This window comes from Lampetra planeri, chromosome 36, assembly GCF_965212315.1.
Source record: "Lampetra planeri chromosome 36, kcLamPlan1.2.h2, whole genome shotgun sequence".
Lineage (NCBI taxonomy): Eukaryota > Metazoa > Chordata > Hyperoartia > Petromyzontiformes > Petromyzontidae > Lampetra > Lampetra planeri.
The window spans coordinates 2,339,991-2,360,983 of record NC_136142.1 but is presented as its reverse complement, the minus strand read 5'-3'; the positions used below and the strand labels follow the sequence as shown (position 1 = coordinate 2,360,983).

Sequence of the window (20,993 nt, the reverse complement as noted above, 5' to 3'; positions counted from 1 at the left end):
GGATGAAAGTATTCAGGCACTTGATGTTGTACGTTTTTAAGAGGGATTGGGATGTTTTGTGCTTGTGGAATAGAACTGATGATCGTCGTGTCCTTGTGGGCTTGCGGTGTTATAACGTCATGCGAACGTCACGTACTTTCGTTATCATTTAGTGCAGTGGTTCTTAACCTTTACTGCAGCATTGCACCCCTTTGGTTCTCAATCATTAAACTAAAAAATATATGTATATGTAACGTTAATAAATACGTAGGTTTGATGAAACAAAGTACTTGCAATTACGTGCCAGTGCTTAATTTGTGTTTTAATTATTTTTCTTTCTAAAAAAAATCTGGCCAAATCTCTCACCCCCAGAAAGGGAATCTCGCACTACCAGGGGGTGCGTCCACCCCAGGTTAAGAACCATTAATTTAGAGTATTTGGCAGCGAAACATTTCCACGCGATAAGCCAGATTATTGGGCTACCATTCGTAGCCAGGTCGCTTCTGAAACAGAGCTTGCATTTGCCTGGCAAAAAAAAAATTTGTTTCGTGTTTTAAAGTCGGCGCTATCTAAAAAAGCTACTCGATTTCAAATGCATAGCCAACGAGATGCAACATTTTATCCAGCCTGAGCATTGTAATATCAGCTTAAATTATTGAGCACTATTGATTTAAGATGTGCAATACAATGAGGAGCCATGACCTGTGGCCAAAGATTGAAATCGTGAAGAAAAGGGGAGCCTCGCCAACTTCGATGCATATCCATGCAAATTAGAAAAGTGGCAGCTGTAATGTGTGGGACGTGGTCGGGAGTCGGGTGACCATTACGGTGGCTCCACCCCCAACCCTGACCCACGTAATTGTTTTCATGCCCAGCCAAGAGGCCATCCTTACATTTTCAAGCGGAGCTCCGTCGCCTTCATTACGTCTGCCCCAAACGAGCATGACCCCAATTTTAATGTTACGTGACGCTTTTTTTTTTTACAATCGGGGCTCGAATTCGGTCCTCCAATTATTGTTGCATTTATCAGTTGCGCAGCAGTATCTGTTGCCTGCGTGTTCACAAACTTGCAGCCCTGTGAACATCTGTAGGGTTCATATGTTAACTGTGGGATCGATTAATTGACTAATGTGGCTTTCTTAAGCTCGTGCAAGCACGCTCGTGATCGCAAGGGTGAGAATCAAGTTTTTTTTTAATTTCTACGTTGTTTACAATGGGCTTATGTCAACACTGGAGCCGCGGGTGGTGCTGCCATTCACCGTGGTGATAAAAAAAAAATCTTGCATTGAATTTCAACCCTGAATTGTTACAATTTCATGGTAGGGTAAATCGTTGGACCACTGATGTATATGTCTGTGTGTGTGTGTATGGGGAGTGGTGGCGCAGTGGTTAGCACGCTGCGCTACGAACCCGGCGACCCGGGTTAAATTCCCGCTCATGGTAAAAAACCAGTGACGATGATATGAATCGGTCCTGGGCCTTCCCTAGGTCGACTCGGCCTCAAATGGGTACCTGGTGCTGTGTGTAAACATTGCCGCTGAGGAGACAAAGGGTGCGGTGTTGGCCACTCACCCCCTCGTGTGCCGTGCCAGACTTCATAGGTACTCGCTATAACAGCACTTGCCCCAAAAGTCTGTTAAGTCTTTGTCTTTGTATGGGCTCCATTGTATTGTGGCAGCTATAATGATGCATGCGTCTTATCTCCTTGTCAGTATATATAGGTGGCACAACCCTGCAATCGCTTGCTCACGCCTATGCTGGTGTAAGGGCCTCTACTATTGAAAGCCCATGTCTAGAGTATTTGGCCTACTCTTGCACGCTGTTCAAAAGTCTTGGAAGAGGTGGGAGGACCCACACGTCACCCCACCCCAGACGACCTGCCAACCGACGACTAACCGTGGCACATAGGTGAATTTATTAAACTTGCCCATTCTTTCTGCTGCTTCTGCTGCTGTGCCAGGAGACCGCATTGAACCGGCGGCCTCTGGATTGCAAGTAAAAAGTGTGCCAACAATTGCACCGGCCGGCAGCATCCATATATGCATACACGCAAACAAACAAAGATCCCCCGTATAGCCTTAACAGACTGTAGGGGCAAGTGCTGTTAGCGAGCACCTATGAAGGCCGGAACAGTACACGAGGGGGTGGGTGGCCAGCACCACGCCCGACCGCCTTTGTCTCTCCAGTGGCGATGTTTACACACCGCACCGGGTACTCATTTGAGGCTGAGTCGACCTAGGGGAGGCCCAGGATCGGTTCAGATTATCGTCACTGGTGTTGGCCGTGAGCGGGAATCGAACCCGTGTCGCCAGGTTCATAGCGCAGCGCGCTAACCACTACACTACCGCTCCCCACTATACAAACACACACATACACACACACGCGTTCACGCGCGAAACTATACATTACAAACACTTACGGTAGCATTGCTTCCCATCGGAGCCCAACTCGTAGCCGGGGTTGCACTGGCAGACGAAGGAGCCCCTCGTGTTGCGGCAGCTATGCGCGCACGTGCTGCTCTCCAGATCGCACTCGTCAATGTCTGCAAACGAACCGGCACGGAGCGACGGCAGCCGCCTCGATTACGGGGCCCGGCGGCGACTTTGGGGCGGAGGGGAGGGGAGGTGTGCATAGAAAAGTACTGCGAGGATCGTACGCAGGGAGCGCGTGTCAAAACCGATGGCATTTCGAGCGTCTATCGTCGCGGCAGGCCTCGCGACGACGGAAGGCGTGTTGGGAGTGTGACGCGTGCTTTCGCTTGCGTTCTGTTTGATATACGCTCTGCTCATAAGTGATTGCAAATGTTTGCATGATCATTTCACACATGCAGACACCTGCAGCATTTTCGCTTGTTAAATATTGACGTTATTATTATTATTATGAGCTGTGTGTATATAAAAAAACGGTGTAATTAATAATGAATTTGCATGCACACATGAGCACGCGAGAAAAATATTAAATATATATTATATTTTGGGGAAAGCGCCATGTGACGCACTTAAAAATTATCCTCACGTTTCTGTAATCGACACGTTGTACCAGAATGTTGTTTCAGGCTGAGCTGACTTAGAATGTGGCCACCTCACTTATCGATCTTCTCTCGTACGGTGGGGAGTTGAACATAAATGTTTTACGTGGCATGGTGAATATCTGAAATGCTGGCGGCAAACGATCCAAGGGGGTGATTTTGTTATAATAATAGTGATGACCATGGTGTTGTCGTGCATTCCACGGTTTGGGGATTGGTGACCGCAAGTCATAACTGTGCGCGATTCTCAATTTTCCATCGGTTCAATGCAGACCATTGTATACGAGCCTGGGATTGTTACTGGGAGAAGAGAGACAACGTGATTTGTCAATAATGTGCAGCATCAAGCAAAGCCATGGGGCGTTTTGGATTGTGGTGCAGTGTTAAAACGGCTACATAAGCATATTCAGTAATGTTATAATTTCCTCAGAATTTCTCTTGTCATAGACCAAGTGGTCTTCATGAATTTTCAGAGGCTGGGGGGGGTCACCACTTTCACCAATAAGACCTCATCAGTCTGAGGGCTGCCACACATAAAAAAACATTGGGGTTTGACAGCATGATAGGGGCGTTTTTACATCTGTTGTGTATTGTCTGGAGCCGCACTAAAGGCCACCAGACGCTGCCAGTGGCCCGCGGGCCTTGCAATGAAGAACACCGTGAAGGATCTTAGTCGAGGCATGGATAACACGCAACTAGTCAGCGGTCCCACCATCGATGCTCCAGGAATGAGCATCCCACACGAGCACTGGACAATAATAATTCGCATCAGAGCTTCCCATGTTAGCTATTGTTGTTGTTGTATAAGTGGAAGATAAAATTCGAGGCAATTTGCCAGGAGCCAATGCAAATGGCTGAAGGTATATTGTTCTCCGATGTGCTTCCGGTTGTACCACACGTTGCTGGGAACTGACGTCCAACGTTTCAACGCCGCCAATCCACAACACAGAGCATCGCGCAAACGCTCTCTGAGGGCAGCGCGATGCGGCAGCTCGAACTCGTGCGGCAGAAACAAACACGTTGACTTGTGATGCAGGTGCGATGTGATTTCTGCCGGGAACTGGACACAGCCTGAACGTTGTCGCCCTCACGTGCTCATTGACTGGGAGAAATCGGGTCAATCCACTTTTTTTCTCTTCCACTCCAGCCATCAAATTGACACTCGACCCCATCCCTAAAACTATGTTGAACTTCGTTCGCACCGTACATAGTCGAACGTGCTCATCGGAGGTGTGCGGGGCAGGACAACAAACTAAACACGAAAAAATCATACTAATAGGGGTTTTTCCCCTTTTTTCCCCCCTTTTTTTCTGGCAACAAAAACTGACACCTTTTGCAAGGAATCATGCTTACATTAACCACAATACTTGCAGTCAAATGCAAACAAAAAACAATACTCTGATAATTTATGCATTGTCCTTGAAACTGATTGGTCCACACCAGAGACAGCTTTCTTTAGAGCCTAGTCTCATATGGTGTTCGACCAGATGACGCCAAAAGGCCATATGAGACTCTGCTCTAAAGAAAGCTGTCTCTGGTATGGACCAATCAGTTTCAAAGACAATGCATAAATTATCAGAGTATTGTTTTTTGTTTGCATTTGACTGCAAGTATTGTGGTTAATGTAAGCATGATTCCTTGCAAAAGGTGTCAGTTTTTGTTGCCAGGAAAAAAGGGGAAAAACAAAAAAAATCAGTTCGAAAGCATTACATTTTTAATCTAAATTCAACTCCTGGGCCATGCAAAAGAAGACGATAGAAGAGGAAGACTAAACATGAGTCACTCACCATCACAACTCTTTTCATCAACACCCAACCGGTATCCAGGGTGACACAGACACTTGGCCACGCCACCGTCGCTGACGCACTTCTGCATGCAGCCACCGTTCCGGTCCCCACAGGGATTCTTCACTGCAACGGACAAAGCTATACATAAATCCATGTTTGTAACGCGTTGCGAAATAGCAAATCGTACGAGGATTTGCTTCGTCTTCCGATTGTATGCATTTATGTTGAACTTCTTTCGCACCATACAGAGCCAACCGTGCTAATCGGAGGTGCGGGGGGTGAAGGACAGCAAAAATTAATACGGGCCTGCAATTTTCACAAGTATATATTTGTTTTTACCAACGCTGCAAGATTAGATTCTAATAGGAAACGGTGCAGCCCTGCAAATGCCTTGCTGATGCCACTGCAGGCACAAGGGTCTCCACTGGAGGGGCCTCTACTCGAGAAAGCCCCATCAAGGGGGTATTTGGCACTATGTCATGCTGCTGGAAGAGGTGAAAGTACCCACACTTTACCCCACTACCCCAAACCATTGCACCATGAAAGCTTCCCGAATCGATTCGATTGACTCTAAGTTATTATCAGAATGCAATGCCTCTATTCCCGTAATGCTTGAACAAACATAATGAATCACGTAGAAGCAATCGTGACGGCATTTACATTTGGTTTATCCCCTTAAATCTGCTGTATCGTTAATATTTAAAGTGGCTTCCCGCTAAAGTGAGTATTTGGTGTGACTCATCTCATTTTGCGTGCCTGAACCTGTGATAGGGCCAAGTTACTCTATGGAACAAACCAATGTTCTAATATTCGTTGGTTCTTTCGGTAAAGTCACGTAGGTAGAAGAAATATAACACTGGTCAACAACAAAAAATATTCTGGCCTGGACTTTTTGCAGCTGTTTTAGACTAATTTCAGAGTGCTGATTCCAAATCTGATCTCAGATTTGCTTCATCACATCTCATTTTTATGCTATCGGCATACCCCATTTTCATTGATTTTACCAGAAATTAACTCTGTCACTTATGACAGAGTCAGTGACTGCTTTAGTGTTAAAATATGGTGCTGTATTTTTAGGATAGTGTGTTTCTAATATCATTTTATGTAGATATCCACATTTATATAATATTTTTCTTCCGCAGTTTTTATTGAAAATGCAATATTTGATATCTCTAAAACCTGATGTGATAACAAAAACTGATGCCAGATTTGAAATCAGCACCCCAAAATTACCTTAAACCGTTGGAATACCTTATGCCAGAAAAAGTGTGTTGACCAGTGTATAATAGATCACGACGTTTCGATCGCAACACAAGCAACTGGCCTACGTCAGCAGTCCTGCTGCTGTGTTTGTTTCACACCTGATGACGGTTGCTTGTGTTGCGATCGAAACGTCGTGATCCAATATATTTTTTCTACCTACGTGACTTTACCAAAAGAACCAAAGAGTATGGATTCCTGCGGTCACGAAAGCTTCAAATCAAGAATGTTCTAATATTTAAACACAATGCAAGTCAGAACGAAACAAACCGCCTCTTGTGTTGTAGATTAGTACATTGGCAGTGCGTTTCAGGCTGCATGACAAGTTTGAAGCTTCATTATGAAGACACAATTTTCCACGGAAATATTTATAAGTGCAGGAGTGACATAATTGTGGCATCACCGCCTTACTTTATAATAAAGTGTCGCCAAAGTGGCATCACTCTTAGCCCTGTTTCTTTCGTTAACATTTTATATTTTACCCTCGTGAGTCAGCTCGGAACACAGTGATCGTAGGGGGCGGGGCAGAGTTGGTAAGACAATAGTTTAGTTATTGGTTGTCTGCATCTGTATAAGCAGAAACTCAAGACAATTGTATAAAACGTGCTCAAGATCTTGCTGTGGATTTCACACCTGATGATGATTGCTTGGGTTGCAGTCGAAACGTCGTGAGAATTTGTATTGTTTTATATATATATATTTTTTTTCCCTTCTATGTGACTTTACCGAAAGAACCAAGAATATGAACATTTTAAGAGATGGAAATTAAAGGAGGGATATTGTCCGGAATGCCAGCCAACTGTGAAGGTGACGACGCAGCCTCGGCAATTGCGGGTCTCACCACTGCTGGCAAAAGAGTCCCCTCGAGACAATGTTCTTGACCGACTCTTACAAGTTGGTCAGTCACATTTGGTGAGCTTAGAGTACCCACACTTTACCCCGACTCTACTGCCGATGGGCTAACTGTGGTGCACACGTGTATGCTGATGTGTATAATTAATTATACCGGCATACGACACCGGTATAATTCATTATACGTTTTTTTTTCGGGTTAAAAGCTCATTTGATCGGCCACGAGACTGAATGGCTCCAGTTCTGCCATCACCATCGCTTTCAGCAGGGTCCGCTAATGCTCCCCCCGGATTCTTGAAACAGGTGCTCAGTTTGAACGTAAGCACTTTTGTACTTAATGCCCGCATTGCTGTTTGCTCAGCATTAAGCGGGGAGCGGTGGGGGTGGACGGGGCTGGAAGTTGTCTCCAATTACTCCAAACACACAGGGCAAAGTGCTGCCTCGGCCCGCGGATTGATCCCAGCGCGAAGACGCTTTAAACTTGAACACTGACAGTCGCGTGACAGGCAACCCCTGCCTCGAGACGTTGTTAGAAGACGAAAATCCTCTTTTAGGAGGGGGGGGGGGAATGTGAGAAGTAACAATTTATTTGATAACGATCTGAAGATATATTTAGTGGATGAAGAAATGTTCGCCAAGCTGTAGGAGTGTGTCTGCGTGCTTAAGGTTGGCTTTTGGGTGTGATGGAATTTTCTTTGGATTTTGCAACAACAACACATGTTATTGGACCTATTGACGGTTAAACACCTAAGCCGTGTTCTGCAAGTCAAATAAAAGTTAAAAGATGTTTATCTTCGTTGGATATCACCCACAGAACACATTTCAATAAAGCAAATAGCATGATAGAATGATTACGCTAACACGATCGCATGTTACAGTGCATTCAATTTGTACGAATGTGTGCAGATGTGTGCACAACGGGTCTCAGGGGATGTCCACTGAGGGGAGATCCCGTTGCTACTCAAATCACTGGGCCGACTCGGAGACGGCCCTTTCATCCAGCAGTGGATCGATGGCCAATATCGATGGCCAGAGAGGGGGGGGGGCTCGCTTACGTTCGCAGTGCTTCCCATCTTCCTTGAGGCGGAAGTTGTGGCGGCACCTGCACTGGTGCTGCCCCCCTCCCAGCTGCACGCAGTCGTGCTCGCAGCCGCCCTTGTTCACCGCACACGAGTGCACCGCTGCCAGGCCACAACAACAACAACAGCAGCAGCAGCAAGCAGCGAATGGTTAATAAACACACAGGCTAAGATCACCCCCCCCCCCCCATATAGCCTTATAAAATTAAAACTAAAGAATGGTCCCTTACCCTTTCTGGCAATGAAACCGGCGTTAAGATGTCCAAACAATAAATAGACACACACCTATACTAAGAGGGGTTTCCCCCTTTTTTCTGGCAACAAAACTGACTCCTTTTGCAAGGAATCATGTTTACATTAACCACAATACTTGCAGTCAAAATGCAAACAAAAAAACAATACTCTGTCATGTATGCAGTGTCCTTGAAACTCATTGGTCTACACCAGCGACAGCTTTTCTTAGAGCCTTGGAAATTGCATAAATTCAGAGTATTGTTTTTTTTTATTTTGACTGCAAGTCAGTTTTGTTGCCAAAAGGGGAAAAACCCTAGTAGTGTATTTTGGTACTGGCAAAGGAGGCCCCATGATGATGAAGACACATACCTATTTCAAGGCATCAAGCCTGCAGTAACCGCACGTACGTGTGACAAAACATGGCAACACACATGCTCTGGTGATACATGAATTGTCAGTTTAGATTATGTTAAAAACATACAGTTAAGCACGGGTCAGTTATACAATACAACAGTTGATATAACGTGAGAAACCATAACATTGCTTCGTAAATTGTAATAAGCCTCTCAAAATATTTGTACTTATGCCCACCCCACCGTCTGTATTTCATCCGTTTAACTTCTTCCTTGACGAGGCTACACCCGGACACAGCCCACTTCACGCAGTCCTACCAAGAAATTGGTGTATGTGCAGAACGCCTAAGTACCCCTATCCCATATGAACTCTACTCGTTGCACTGTTATGACTTGCCAAGTCCGGATGTACCGCCTGCTTTTTGTGTGCTTACATAAAAACATATTTCACGTGCTTATATATATAGTAATTCTAAAGGTAGGTAATGAACACATTTGGTTTACGAATTTAACGTAAAAAACATCCGTACGTTGTTGATTCACGTGGTTTTTTTTCTGTTTCATTTGTGCTTACAATGCAAGAGCAAGCGCGCGAGAGAGAGGAGACGTTTGGTTTACCCTCCGAAAAAAAGTACCTTTGTGCATCCACACGTAGCCAAAGAATGCCAAGCAAGTTCCAGGCGCGTCAAATACATTTAACACAAAAAAAAAACCCACGCTCGCCGTTCGGACACTTCCCAAAACCATATGTCACTGTCGAATAATGGGACAGGCACCTCGTTGCGTGACCACAACTTGAACCCCGTTAATGGCACAACGGGATAGCGTCCACGTTGACAGACGTCCTCTCGGCTTGCCACGTGAAGGCGGCCAGGGGAGCCCAGGTGTGTTGCCGGTTACGGGACGATGTGAGAATCGCCTCTTGTTCAGGTTTTGTGCGTGCGTTCGTGTATATGGAATTGCGTGCCTCTCTGTCTGCTTGTGTGTGTGTGTGACCCGGCAGATGTGTCTGGCCCGTAACCTCCTGCCAGTCGCATCAAAGTGCACCTAGCCTGGCACATGAGCTGTGGTGACATCACAGCCACTTAGTGGCGAATGGCTATTAACATAACGGGCGTTTTTATATTTTTATCGCGTCGCCAAATGTTGCTTTTCTCAAATTTGATTCCCAGCCACGACTGATATCAGAGCCGCACCAACCTTACCATAATAATGAAAAGGGGGCCTGTCCTGGCTCCTCCCCCCTCAACCAGTATATATACGGGGTCGGATCTCTTGGAATTTATCATTTACTTGATACAGCAAGCGTGCTGTGACGATTCCACCTGAAGACGGAAGCTTGTGTTGCCTCCGAAACGTCGTGATTTTTTTTTATTTTACTTTTATTAATTGACATTTTTTACCTACGTGACTTTACCGAAAAAACCCAAGAATATGATATCAGAAGTCAACTCGGCCTGAAACGAGTGTCTGGTGCGGTGTGTAAACAACAACAACAACAATAGTGGGGAGACAAAGGCGGCCCTGCCGGGTGTGTTGCCGGTCAGACGACTACCCCCGTCCGTCATTCTGGCCCTTGATATCTCCTCGCCAACAGTACTCTCTGCCCCACGGCACTCGCATTGATGTCACCATGCTGTTACGCCTGTGCTTATTTGCGTGTTTATATTTGTTCGCTTGTATTTGAACGCATTCTTGTGATGGCTGGTGTTTGTTATTATGCATCATGTGTGTGTTTATGCGCCGGGCTGAGTGTTTGCTTGCACGCGGGTGCCTGTGTGTGAAAGTGTGTGTTTGTGTGAGTTTGTGTGTGTGTGTGCGCGCTTGTGTAAGCTTATGTGCATGCACCTTTGTATGCATGAGCCTGTGTGCGTTTATGACATTGAGCACGTGTTGAAGGTTTGTGTCCGTGCGTACTCGCGCATGCGTTCTCATCCTTGCGCTCAGAGCTTGTGTGTGCACTAAGGCATGTGTTTCCTCTTTACTGGAATGCACACGAGCCTTAAGCCCAATTGGAATTGAGATGACTAAAATAAATGAAAGAAAAAGCTAAAAGGTTACACCTTGAGGAATGCAAGACTCAAAACAAATAATATTGCCCTGATGTCAAAACAAAATGCCCACTGCTAACAGCCCACGGCTACAACCCAACTTAAGCAGAAGGCAAAGGAGTGACTTACTGAATGGTCTATGGAGCGAATTAAGCTGAACATATCAGCGTCTATTAAACACATGATGGAACACACAAGCAATGTTGTACCCAGTGACACCGCGTCCACCGTGCTAGGAATGAACGTGACGAGGTGGTGAAGTATTTTAATACAGGAGTCAAAAAAAAAGGTAAAAGGTGCATTGCTGCAATTGTTAGCTCGTTCCACTGTTGGCGAAAGCTTCGCAAACGTATTAAAACAATTTTTTTTATATAAATCACCATTTCGTTGGAACTATTACAAAAAAATGTCTATGCCACGAAGTGGAGCATCGTCTAGGACGAATTTAATTTTCGAACTCTGGTAACAGCACTGGCTTTGCCTGATGAATGAGTGCAAACTGTAGCGAAATGAGCGAATGTTGTTACTTATGTAATCAAGCACTATAGAAGCAAGGGATCGCGCACATTTTTGCATGAAGGCCACGTGTTTATTCAAGGTGGCCTTTCCCCGAATCCACCTGTGCAGTTCTTTGAGTTACCCCCTCCATCCTGTTGGTATTTTGTGGGGGACTTAAATTTCCTCCCGAGTCGGCCAAAAATCCCAATGCAGCACCCCCATCAGGAAAAAAAAAACACTCTTTCGACTTGGTTAAATTAGGGGTATTAGTATTGTTATTACATAATTGCCCTTACATGAGTGTTATTACGTGCATGATTTTTCAATTTAGAGAAAGAAAAAGTAATTTTTCAAGTTAATTTCCAACTCGGTCCATTATCCCTTTTTTTGGCGAGTAAAATCAGTACCACTTTGTAGGAGGTCGAGTGGTTGTCCTATGGAGAGATTGGTCTCACCCCCCCACCCCCCCCCCCCTTCTAAGACCGAGTCATTTAAATCACAGGCGGCACTGCGGACGAAACGAGGAGCTCTCCTACCTAGTGCTCGTTGGAGTACCGGGTCCGGTCCGTTGGCTCTGACCATATTTATTATTGCATCTCCGAAATTCATGGAAATCCTTTCGCCCAAAGGGTGAGCCAAGATAAATGACGGTCTCACTTCGCGAATGAAAACCAGTCTGACTGCAGCAAGGCATCCCGACGCATCGGCCTTGGAGACTTGTGCACATGGGGAGAGGGAGACATTTAAAGCATCGCCACTGTTCCTCCGCAGCAGCGCTGAATTAATGGTGCGATGCCAACATTAATAATTAACTGTGTGGGGTTTTTTTATTCCTCTGCCCAAAATTGTAAACGCGTTGCTTGCACGTAGTATTTATGTACACAAGGATGCCGTTGTATATTCTTCTAGCCGACAGATCCTCACAAACCCCTTACAATGCCCAGCATATGCATCAACATTATGCTAATCTGCACAGATCAGCAATTTATCGAGGAGTCATAGGTTTTTTTTATATATCTCCAAGAGCCATTCATTTTCCTGGGTTGACACGCAATAGCCACCCAGCTTGTGCGTCGCCTGCGTGGCATTACAGCTCCACACACGCACGGCATCTAATTTAAAAGGTACCTAATTTATTTGGGGGGGGGCAATAGTTGGAGAACTAACCCAGAAATGTGAGTTATAATCCCGGCCGGGGGGGGGGGGCAACATCAGTGGCGAGCGAAATCTGAAATTGTCCCGGATCTCTCCTCGTTCAACAACCCCGCACTGACCTTCATGACGAAGTATGGTCAAACACCCCCTCAACCAACACACAGCCGATCATCTCTGATGCGGCTTTCATCTAGCAGTGGATTGATCAGTGCTGTGCTTCACTGTTGTGCCAGTAATGCTGTACTCAACGTTCATATGAATAACACGCTAACCACAGTCTGCCTGAGTCACAGTGGGCAGGCAATGGAACAATTGCTCACACGGCTAAACTCAAGCTGCAACCACTCAGTACGCCTTCGTGTGTTTACAAAAAGTAATAAATCTACGAAACTGAGACACGCGCAGCCTGTTGGGCGCGCCCTATAGCAAATGCATGTTTATGCATAAACGCTCGTATATCCACGTTTTGTTGACATGTGGGAAAACAGCGTGTTGTTTAAGTTTCGCTAGCTGAATTAAGTATGCCAATAATTACATTGGGAGTCTCACTGTTGGGAGAACCGTAATATCGGGAGCGAAAATCAGCCATGGTCTGCAAAATTCTTGTATTTGCCACGTGAGCGCAGCGACCAATATTAGTACAAAGGCCCAGCCCTTTGTGAATTCACTGCTGGATAAAATTATCCCATTTTGCCGAGGTTGGTCACGGAGTTTATTTCGCTATAAATCGTCGAGCTGTCTGACCACCATCGTCGCAGCACGGCGCGCTCAACAGCAGCGGTGGGCGACGGCCGCCCCCCCAACGCCAACGCTTCGACGAATCACGTCCAAATAACCTCGACAACTCTCGTGGCGCCGGGAAACGTGGGGGGGGGGGGGCTGTTCGTCCACTAGTAGATTGACAAGCAAGCGTAAATTTCGATGTAAAGCTTCTTTCGTGACTGCAGGGATTCATCTTCTTGGTTCGTTCGGTAAAGTCACGTAGAATGGAAATAAAAAAATAATAAAAATTAAACATAATAAAATAATTCTCACGACGTTTCGGCCGCAACGCAAGCAGCCGTCCTCAGGTGGAGAACAGGTCTGTCGAGGAGACAGAGTCTGAATGACAAGCCTCATGCTTAAATAGTCGCTCCAAGCCTGGGGCTTGTCATTCAGACTCTGTCTCCTCGACAGACCTGTTCTCCACCTGAGGACGGCTGCTTGCGTTGCGGCCGAAACGTCGTGAGAATTATTTTATTATGTTTTATTTTTATTATTTTATTATTTCCATTCTACGTGACTTTACCGAAAGAACCAAGAAGAAACATGCGTAAATTACAAACAAAGCCCCGATAAGGTTTTTACGTCATTTATCTGGGAAAACCTCACTTGTTGTGTTGTATGTGGTAGGAAACTAGAGTAGCTGAAGATAACTCTGGGTTGTATAATAATTAAATGTCTGCAAAGCATACTTATTTTCTGGCCATCTTATATAGCTACTTGATCCACCGACCCTCGCTTCTGAAACGCCATCCATATTTAAAGCATTAGCAGTGTCACAATTAAGAAGATTGATATCCCATTTGAGTTCACGTCTTATTCTCTAATTTCTGTGCAAAAATAAAGTTCGCACTGTTCTGACCGGCTGTTTTCATTTGTTGGCTGAGACCCATTGCAATGCAAGGTGCTTACGAAGCACAGGCGTACCATTAAGGAGCCAAGCGAAACAATAAAGAAACGAGTCCCATCTGTTTTTCTGCAGACGCAAAACGCAAGTTGATCATTATCCAGAGTTAATAGGAACAAGGGAAAGAGCGATCGAGAGAAATGGAAGGGGACTTGACGTTGGTTAGAATTTAATACTGTGGTGCGTAAAAAAAATTACGCAACAATAGCCAAGCAAAGCCTGCTTTTCCATGAAGGTTCAACTGCTATATTCAGCGTTTCTTCACGGGAAATTTGGCATGATGTCTGACGTTTCGTGCCACGAGCTTAGGGTTTCTTCAGGGACTGAATTGAAGACGAACTAAAGAAATTCAGTTCCTGGAGAAGCTCCCCAGAACGTGGATCGGAACCTCGGACACCGCGCCAAACAACAAACGGCAACCGGCCGGAAAACACCAAGGAGCTGTACGGCCCAAACGCGAACACCTACATAGTCGTATGTTCGCATATGAAAGGGGAATGATACAGAAAGTTGCTTCAAAAGTCACAACCATCTGCGGTAACACCGATTTTGTTTTTTTTACCAGACGCAGATGTAGAAAACCGTGGTGATTTTATTTTTTGCGTGACCTTGAATTCACATCTTTTTAAAAATGTATTTATTTTGGCCCCGATATTGCGCATCAATGAACGTCGCAAGCATATCACTCCAGCTCTGTTGGACACATTGTATTGCGAGTGTGTAAAGGGATTTCTAATGCACGGAGTGAGAATGCTGGTAGAAATGTGAAGGCTTTGAAATGAGCAAAAATGTACATGTATGTATGCAGAATTGTTTTTGCACCGTACGTAGCCAGCCATGCTAATCAGAGGTGCGGGGGAAGGACAACAAACTAAACACAAAAACCAGTTCTAAAGACAGTAGTTTTCAAAGAAGATATAATTTATATGTATATTTTAGTTATTTTAGTGGGGTATATTTTCGATATTTTAGTGGGGCATATATTAATGCTTTACCCTATGGTGTATGTATAGTACATCTCATGCATCCCCTATGCAACTGTGCAAGACTCCGCAGTAAGCTGCGCGTCTTACTTGTCAATAGGATAACAACAACAATATTTCCCATTATAAAATAATAAGCTACTTGTTGTTCCGATCAAACTTTCTGAAAACACGGGGATGTTATTTCCATGCTAAAATGTTATTTTGCAGCAGAGGGACAGCCGAATGGCCAACTTTTTCTCCCATCTGAGCATTTTTGATCTGAAACAGTTATTCCTGCACGCAAAAAAAGCACACAGTCCATTGACCAGGGTCCCTGTGTAAATCCAACAGCAGTGTTAAATTATGTATGACCATATGTGCCCTGTTAACGCTGTTTTTACAATGGTCAATCTATCGTGAATTAGCAGCTTCAAATTCAACACAACCGTTGTTTTCTTTTTTGCAAACATGACAATTCGGATGCATTGTGAAGCATTAACGCCCACCAGAGCTCCCACATTCTGGCGAGGTCTGGTTGTATTTAATTGCTCTGCTTGTTTTACACAGGAAAGCGTCGCAGTGTCAGAAGACTGTTTTGAAGGAAGGGTCCCTGCATTAGGATGTTTTGGCCAATTCCTTTTTAGGAGTGTATTTTTTTTTTAAACGTGGCAGGAATCCACAGCATTCCAGATAACACGTGAAAATCTGCGCAGGCCAGGCGGCCTATTTGCTTTATCGCCACCTCTAAGCCCAGCGGATTTGGAGTGTAACAGCACCGTGATGAGATCCCTGTATGAACCACCAACCCTGTCTCCAAAAAACAGGATTACGGGCACTATGTATGTATGTTGAACTTCTTTTGCACCGTACGTAGCAAACAGAAAATAAAACACAAAAAGCAGTTCGAAAGAAAGGCGTTTTAAATGGAGATGAAAAAAAAATGTACGTATGTATGTTGAACATGTTTCTCACCATACGTAGCCTACAGTGTTAATCGGAGGTGCGGTTGATGGTGAGACAGCAAGATGCGTGAGTTTTTTGTGTCGGGGCTGGTAGGCACGTATGGCCGTGTAGTCCCTCTCCTTGTGCATCCTTGCTCATGAAGAAGCACCACGTGCATAGCTTTTGCTAGACTCATATTGCACAGGCATATGGTAATAGGGAAGGTGCAGACCGGACATTGCATGCTCATGCCACTGCTGGCGGAGGGGCCTCCCACTCGAGAGAGCCGCTGGCAAGACAACGTGGAAGAAGTGGAGTATGCACGCTCCGTCTGGGCAGTAGGCAATGGGAGGGGGATGGAGGGGTTTAATAAGTTGTCCGATCTTTCAACTGCTACGCCAGGAGATGAAGATGAACCGGTAACCTCTGGATTGCAAGTCGGGTGTAGTAATCCAATACGGGACGGCAGAAACCCTTGCTTTGTTCTGTGTAGAGGGGTTGCACGTTCTTGGAAAGTGCTGCCAAAGCCAAAACTTTGATTATTCAATACTTAAAAGCCTTACCTAAGTAATGAGGTTAGGTACATGGCAACCAAAAACAGTAGTATAAATGCTGAAGAAATGCTGTACTTACCGATGATGATGATGATGATCCAAAGTGGGTGTGCGTGTGTCCACGAGCGGGGGGCGGCAGTGCTACGGTCAGCGCCCTGCGCTACCAAGTCGGCGGACTAACCCCCCCTCCTCCCCCGCGCAAGCTAAGTTTGTGTACCAGGAGGTTTCCCCACGACACGATGGGTCAGAACCGCGGGGGGGGGGGGGGTGGTCCATCCGTACCTTCCGTTTTCTTTTTTTTGGCCACTACAGTAATTTTTTTTTGCTGTGGTTGTCCCACCTGATGACGGAAGCTTGTGTTGCTTCCGAAACATCGTGATTTAATTAGAACATTTCTAGTTTTATTTTTATTCTTCTTTTTTATTTTATTTTTCCACCTGTGTGACTTTACCGAAAGAACCAAAGAGTATGGATCCTTGCAGTCACGAAAACTTTTAAATCTAGAATTAAAAAATTCGAATGATTGTTTTGCAAAACCGCGATGAAGAGCAACTCACAAACGCAGGTGCGGCCATCGCTGTGCACCTTGGTGCCCGGGCGGCACTCGCAGTGGTAGCTCCCCGGCGTGTTGACGCACACGTGCTGGCACCCGCCGTTGTGCTCCAGGCACTCGTCCACGTCTGGAAGGCAAACGCAATCGATCGATCGATGGGTCACGCTTATAACTGCAGCTCAATCAGAATCGGAAAACGCACGCCTGCTGGCACCCGCCGTTGTGCTCCAGGCACTCGTCCACGTCTGGAAGGCAAACGCGATCGATCGATGGGTCATGCTTATAACTGCAGCTCAATCATAATCGGAAGACGCACGCCTGCCGGCACGCGCCGTTTTTGTGTCACCAGGCGCTCGATGACAAACCTGGTAAGGCAAACGCGATCGATCGACGATCACACTTTGAACTGCGATTGAATATCGGAATATGTATTCGTATTGCGTGAGGCTCTCTTTTTCTTCACAACTTTGCCCTGTTTAGGCTTCCGAGAAATGACGAGATTGTGGGGGTATTCGGGGTGCGATTTGACTATTCAAAGGATGATCATGGTGGTGCATTGTATAGCAGCAAAACACAATTATGATGCAACGCACCATTGATTAAAGATCGTGCATTGAGAAGTGCAATTACTTGCAATCGGGCTCAAAAGAATGCTCATGACTTGCACAATGGTCGAAAGTCAAGGGGTTAAATGGCTTTCCAGAATTAGATGCCACAAAAGCATTTAGAGCAGCGACGCTCACAATGACCCCCCGCCCCCTACCGCTATGAAACCGACTTGTGTGCGTCTGCGACGATCCATTGACTGCTGTCAGGACAGTGACACTCATTCATGTAATCGTGAAACTGAATCGGCCACAGATAAGCATCGGGGCAAGTACGTGGTGGGCTCTTGGCTGGGGGTGTTGGGAAAGCTTAAGCGGACCATGACTTCATCCATGCCAGAGCTCCTAATCTCTCCTCCGGGCAGACCGAGAGGACACGGGGGTTAAATGCCAAGCTACTGTCAATGGGCTATGAAGGAGAGAGGCAAGTGCTGTGGAACGAGTGGTATCTGGCATCGACCTGCTTGCAACCACGAGCCTCACAATCAGCCCCTCGCTGAGGGTAAAGCCCCCTCTGTCAGTTGGATAAATCGTGGGTGTTTAGTTGAACACGTTGGATTCGGATCTACGTAAGCATTCCATGATGTAAATCACGACGTTTCGATTGCAACACAAGCGGTCGTCCTCTCTCGTTAGTTCAGCAGTTCCACTGCTGGATTCTATTTTTTTCTGCCTGAGGACGACCGCTTGTGTTGCGATCGAAACGTCGTGATTTATTTTATTTTATACCTACGTGACTTTACCGAAAGAACCAAAGAGTATAGATTCCTGCAGTCACGAAAGCTTCAAATCAAGATTATTCCATGATGGCGAAATTGTGCCTGTGAGTCTCGGCTGTACTTGTTTTTACTATGTTCATAATATCAGCTGCGGAACTTTCCTGCCGATTGTGTTTGTGTGTGTGTGTGTGTCTTTGTTGTGAGTTGTGACACGAAATACCAACAACGAGTGGAGCGCCGGGTGGCTAAAGCACAGCAAGTTGGCACAGTAGGGGGCACAGGTGGTGCATCAGCCAGTCATCTCGGTCATCTCAGTCAGTCGGCCCGTGGTACCTGGGTCTGCCCCGTGACCTCCTGCCAGCGGGCATTCGACACTTCACGTGGCCTCAAGGTGCACATAGCCTGGCACAAGCATCGTGGTCACGTCACCGCCACTTAGTGGCGAATGGCGGTTGTTGTTGTTGTCTTTGTGCATGCTTTTGGACTGTCACCACTCCACGTGGCCTCAAAGTTACACCTCGGTTACAAAAGTGGCAACCGAGGGGACGTCACAAGCCACTTGGGAGCAAAACGCAGCTGTTACAGTCGTTACCCGCCTCTTTTATCGTAACTGCTTAACCCGAGCGCCAACTTCAATAGACACGACATAATAACAGTAATGTTTTGCAGCCATAATTCAAGAAACTGCACTTGCTGGCCATTGAAGTGAATCTTAATCACAGCAGTGCTATTGGTGAAATGCCACTGTGATTCTGCTGCATTCGCGGAATGACAATGACGCACACCGAAGCTATTTGTTCATGTTGCTATCCAGACAGCACGCTCCAAGCTGGGATAAAAAAATAAAAAATATAAGCATCCTTCGTGATGACAGCAGTTTGTAACGCATGTTTATAATAGCATCAGCAATACGTCAGGTGCAAAGACTGACATGCCACGGCTACCATTACCCAGTGTGCGTGACCTGAGTGGATGTGAATGCCACGCTTTGTGTATATATGCACACACGCATGTACATAGTGCACTATGCACAAATGCGACTTGATGATGGTAGCTTACACACCTTGGAGCCAGTGGCCTATGCCGGTATGATGCAATGGAAGGACAGGAAGTGTTGAGATCTAAATAAATATGGGTGCATATGAATATATATATGGGTGAATGTGCCTATGACCAATCTCACTCAGAATATGCCCGATCCCAGAATGTCAACGGGATTGGGGCTGGATAGTGCTCGGACGAGTGACCAGAAAGTATATAATACATTTTTTTATTAATTTGAACTTATCCACGTGACTTTACCGAAAGACCCAAGGAATATGAATTCCTGCAGTCATGAAAGCTTTAAACATCTGGAGGCTCACCAGTGTCGATTCAAGCCAGCCTGAGTCTGCTTATGAGACACTTGATGTTGAAATTGCTCCAGAGTTGTTTGGTGACACTTAATCAGTGCTTCATGTGGAGACACAGATATATATATGAAGGAGATGTACGTGCGTGTCTGTTGTTGAACTTTTACACCGTATGCATTGTCTGCTTCACTACTTTGATACTTATTTTCTTCACATTAACACGATTATAAAGAGTTGCGTACAATACATTGGACCGTGCAATATTTCACTTTGAATTTTACACTTGCGCATTTAAGAGCATTGCGTTCGAGACGCCGTGTTTGGTGCTTCATTGGAAGCATGATTCTGCTACTGTTTATGCAGCATCACATGTGCTGGCAGAGCCTTGTGGATACTTCAAGTCACGAGTGACTCCGTGCTTCAAATGAGCGCTTGAAGGCAGCACTCGTATTTATTGGCGGCTTTGTGCCAGGAGGGGACAACCCCGATGTTAGTTCCACTGGTTGAAGCAATAACTACCGTGTTGACATTCCACAGTAATGTTGCCAGTGCGATGGCTCACCACCTGTGCTAGTTAGGGTATGGAGAGTACACATTTCAGACTGGTCTCATGCACGCGAGATTCACTTGCACGTTGTGACGCTATTGTCTCAATGCACTTATTTGCCAAGATACATTAATTTGATGTACGAAACGTGTTCACGTGTGATCTTTGCCGATATTTTGTGAAAGTCGCAGAAGGCAACCCTGACCCTACAGTGGGTTGATGGACTTCATTAATCCACGAAATACCATACGGAGCAGAAGCCCAATACAGTGGTTGTCCTGAGCCCCACGTAAATTATTGACACACTTTAGCAAATATCTAGATGTTATTTTATTCAAAAGAAAAACTGCCGCAACTTCTTTAAAAAAAAACGAAAAGCACCATTGTAATCATGCTGGTGGCTTTTAGGCCTACGACCATATCACCCTCGTCCGATCCTGAAAGATAAACAAGCCCCAGCCTGGTTAGTACTTGGATGGAAGGAATCAAATCGAGCAACGCCCCACAAGTTGAATGACATTTCAGTGGCAGCTTCTAGAAATGGTACGACACGAATCCAGCATTGCTGCTTTCCTCATGATTGACTGGCCAGGTGTGATTGGGAGGTGGCCATCGGGACACAGCATGCAAGAACAGCAAGCTATAATTTTGTTGTAAAACCAACCCTCGTAAACACTTGTGTAGAGTGAGCAGTGATCTAATTATAGCTATTGTGCACAACACAAATACCTTACGTAGAAATGTGTGTCAATAGATTGTGTTTGCCTCCTATACACAGGACTTAATTTCTCATGGCATATTTTCTGGATGC

At 45.6% G+C, this 20,993-nt stretch overlaps 1 protein-coding gene across 2 annotated transcripts in view; it reads right to left on the bottom strand.

Annotated features, from left to right (window-relative positions):
• Nucleotides 1-20,993, bottom strand: part of MEGF6 (multiple EGF like domains 6) — a 268,797-nt gene that overhangs the window by 53,009 nt on the left and 194,795 nt on the right. For both annotated transcript variants that reach the window (XM_078611384.1, XM_078611385.1), the window contains 4 exons: nt 16,964-17,086; nt 7,962-8,087; nt 4,795-4,917; nt 2,399-2,521 (listed from right to left, as the gene is read on the bottom strand). In XM_078611384.1, coding sequence (XP_078467510.1) covers nt 2,399-2,521; nt 4,795-4,917; nt 7,962-8,087; nt 16,964-17,086 — 495 coding nt within the window. The remainder of the gene's footprint in view (nt 1-2,398; nt 2,522-4,794; nt 4,918-7,961; nt 8,088-16,963; nt 17,087-20,993) is intronic.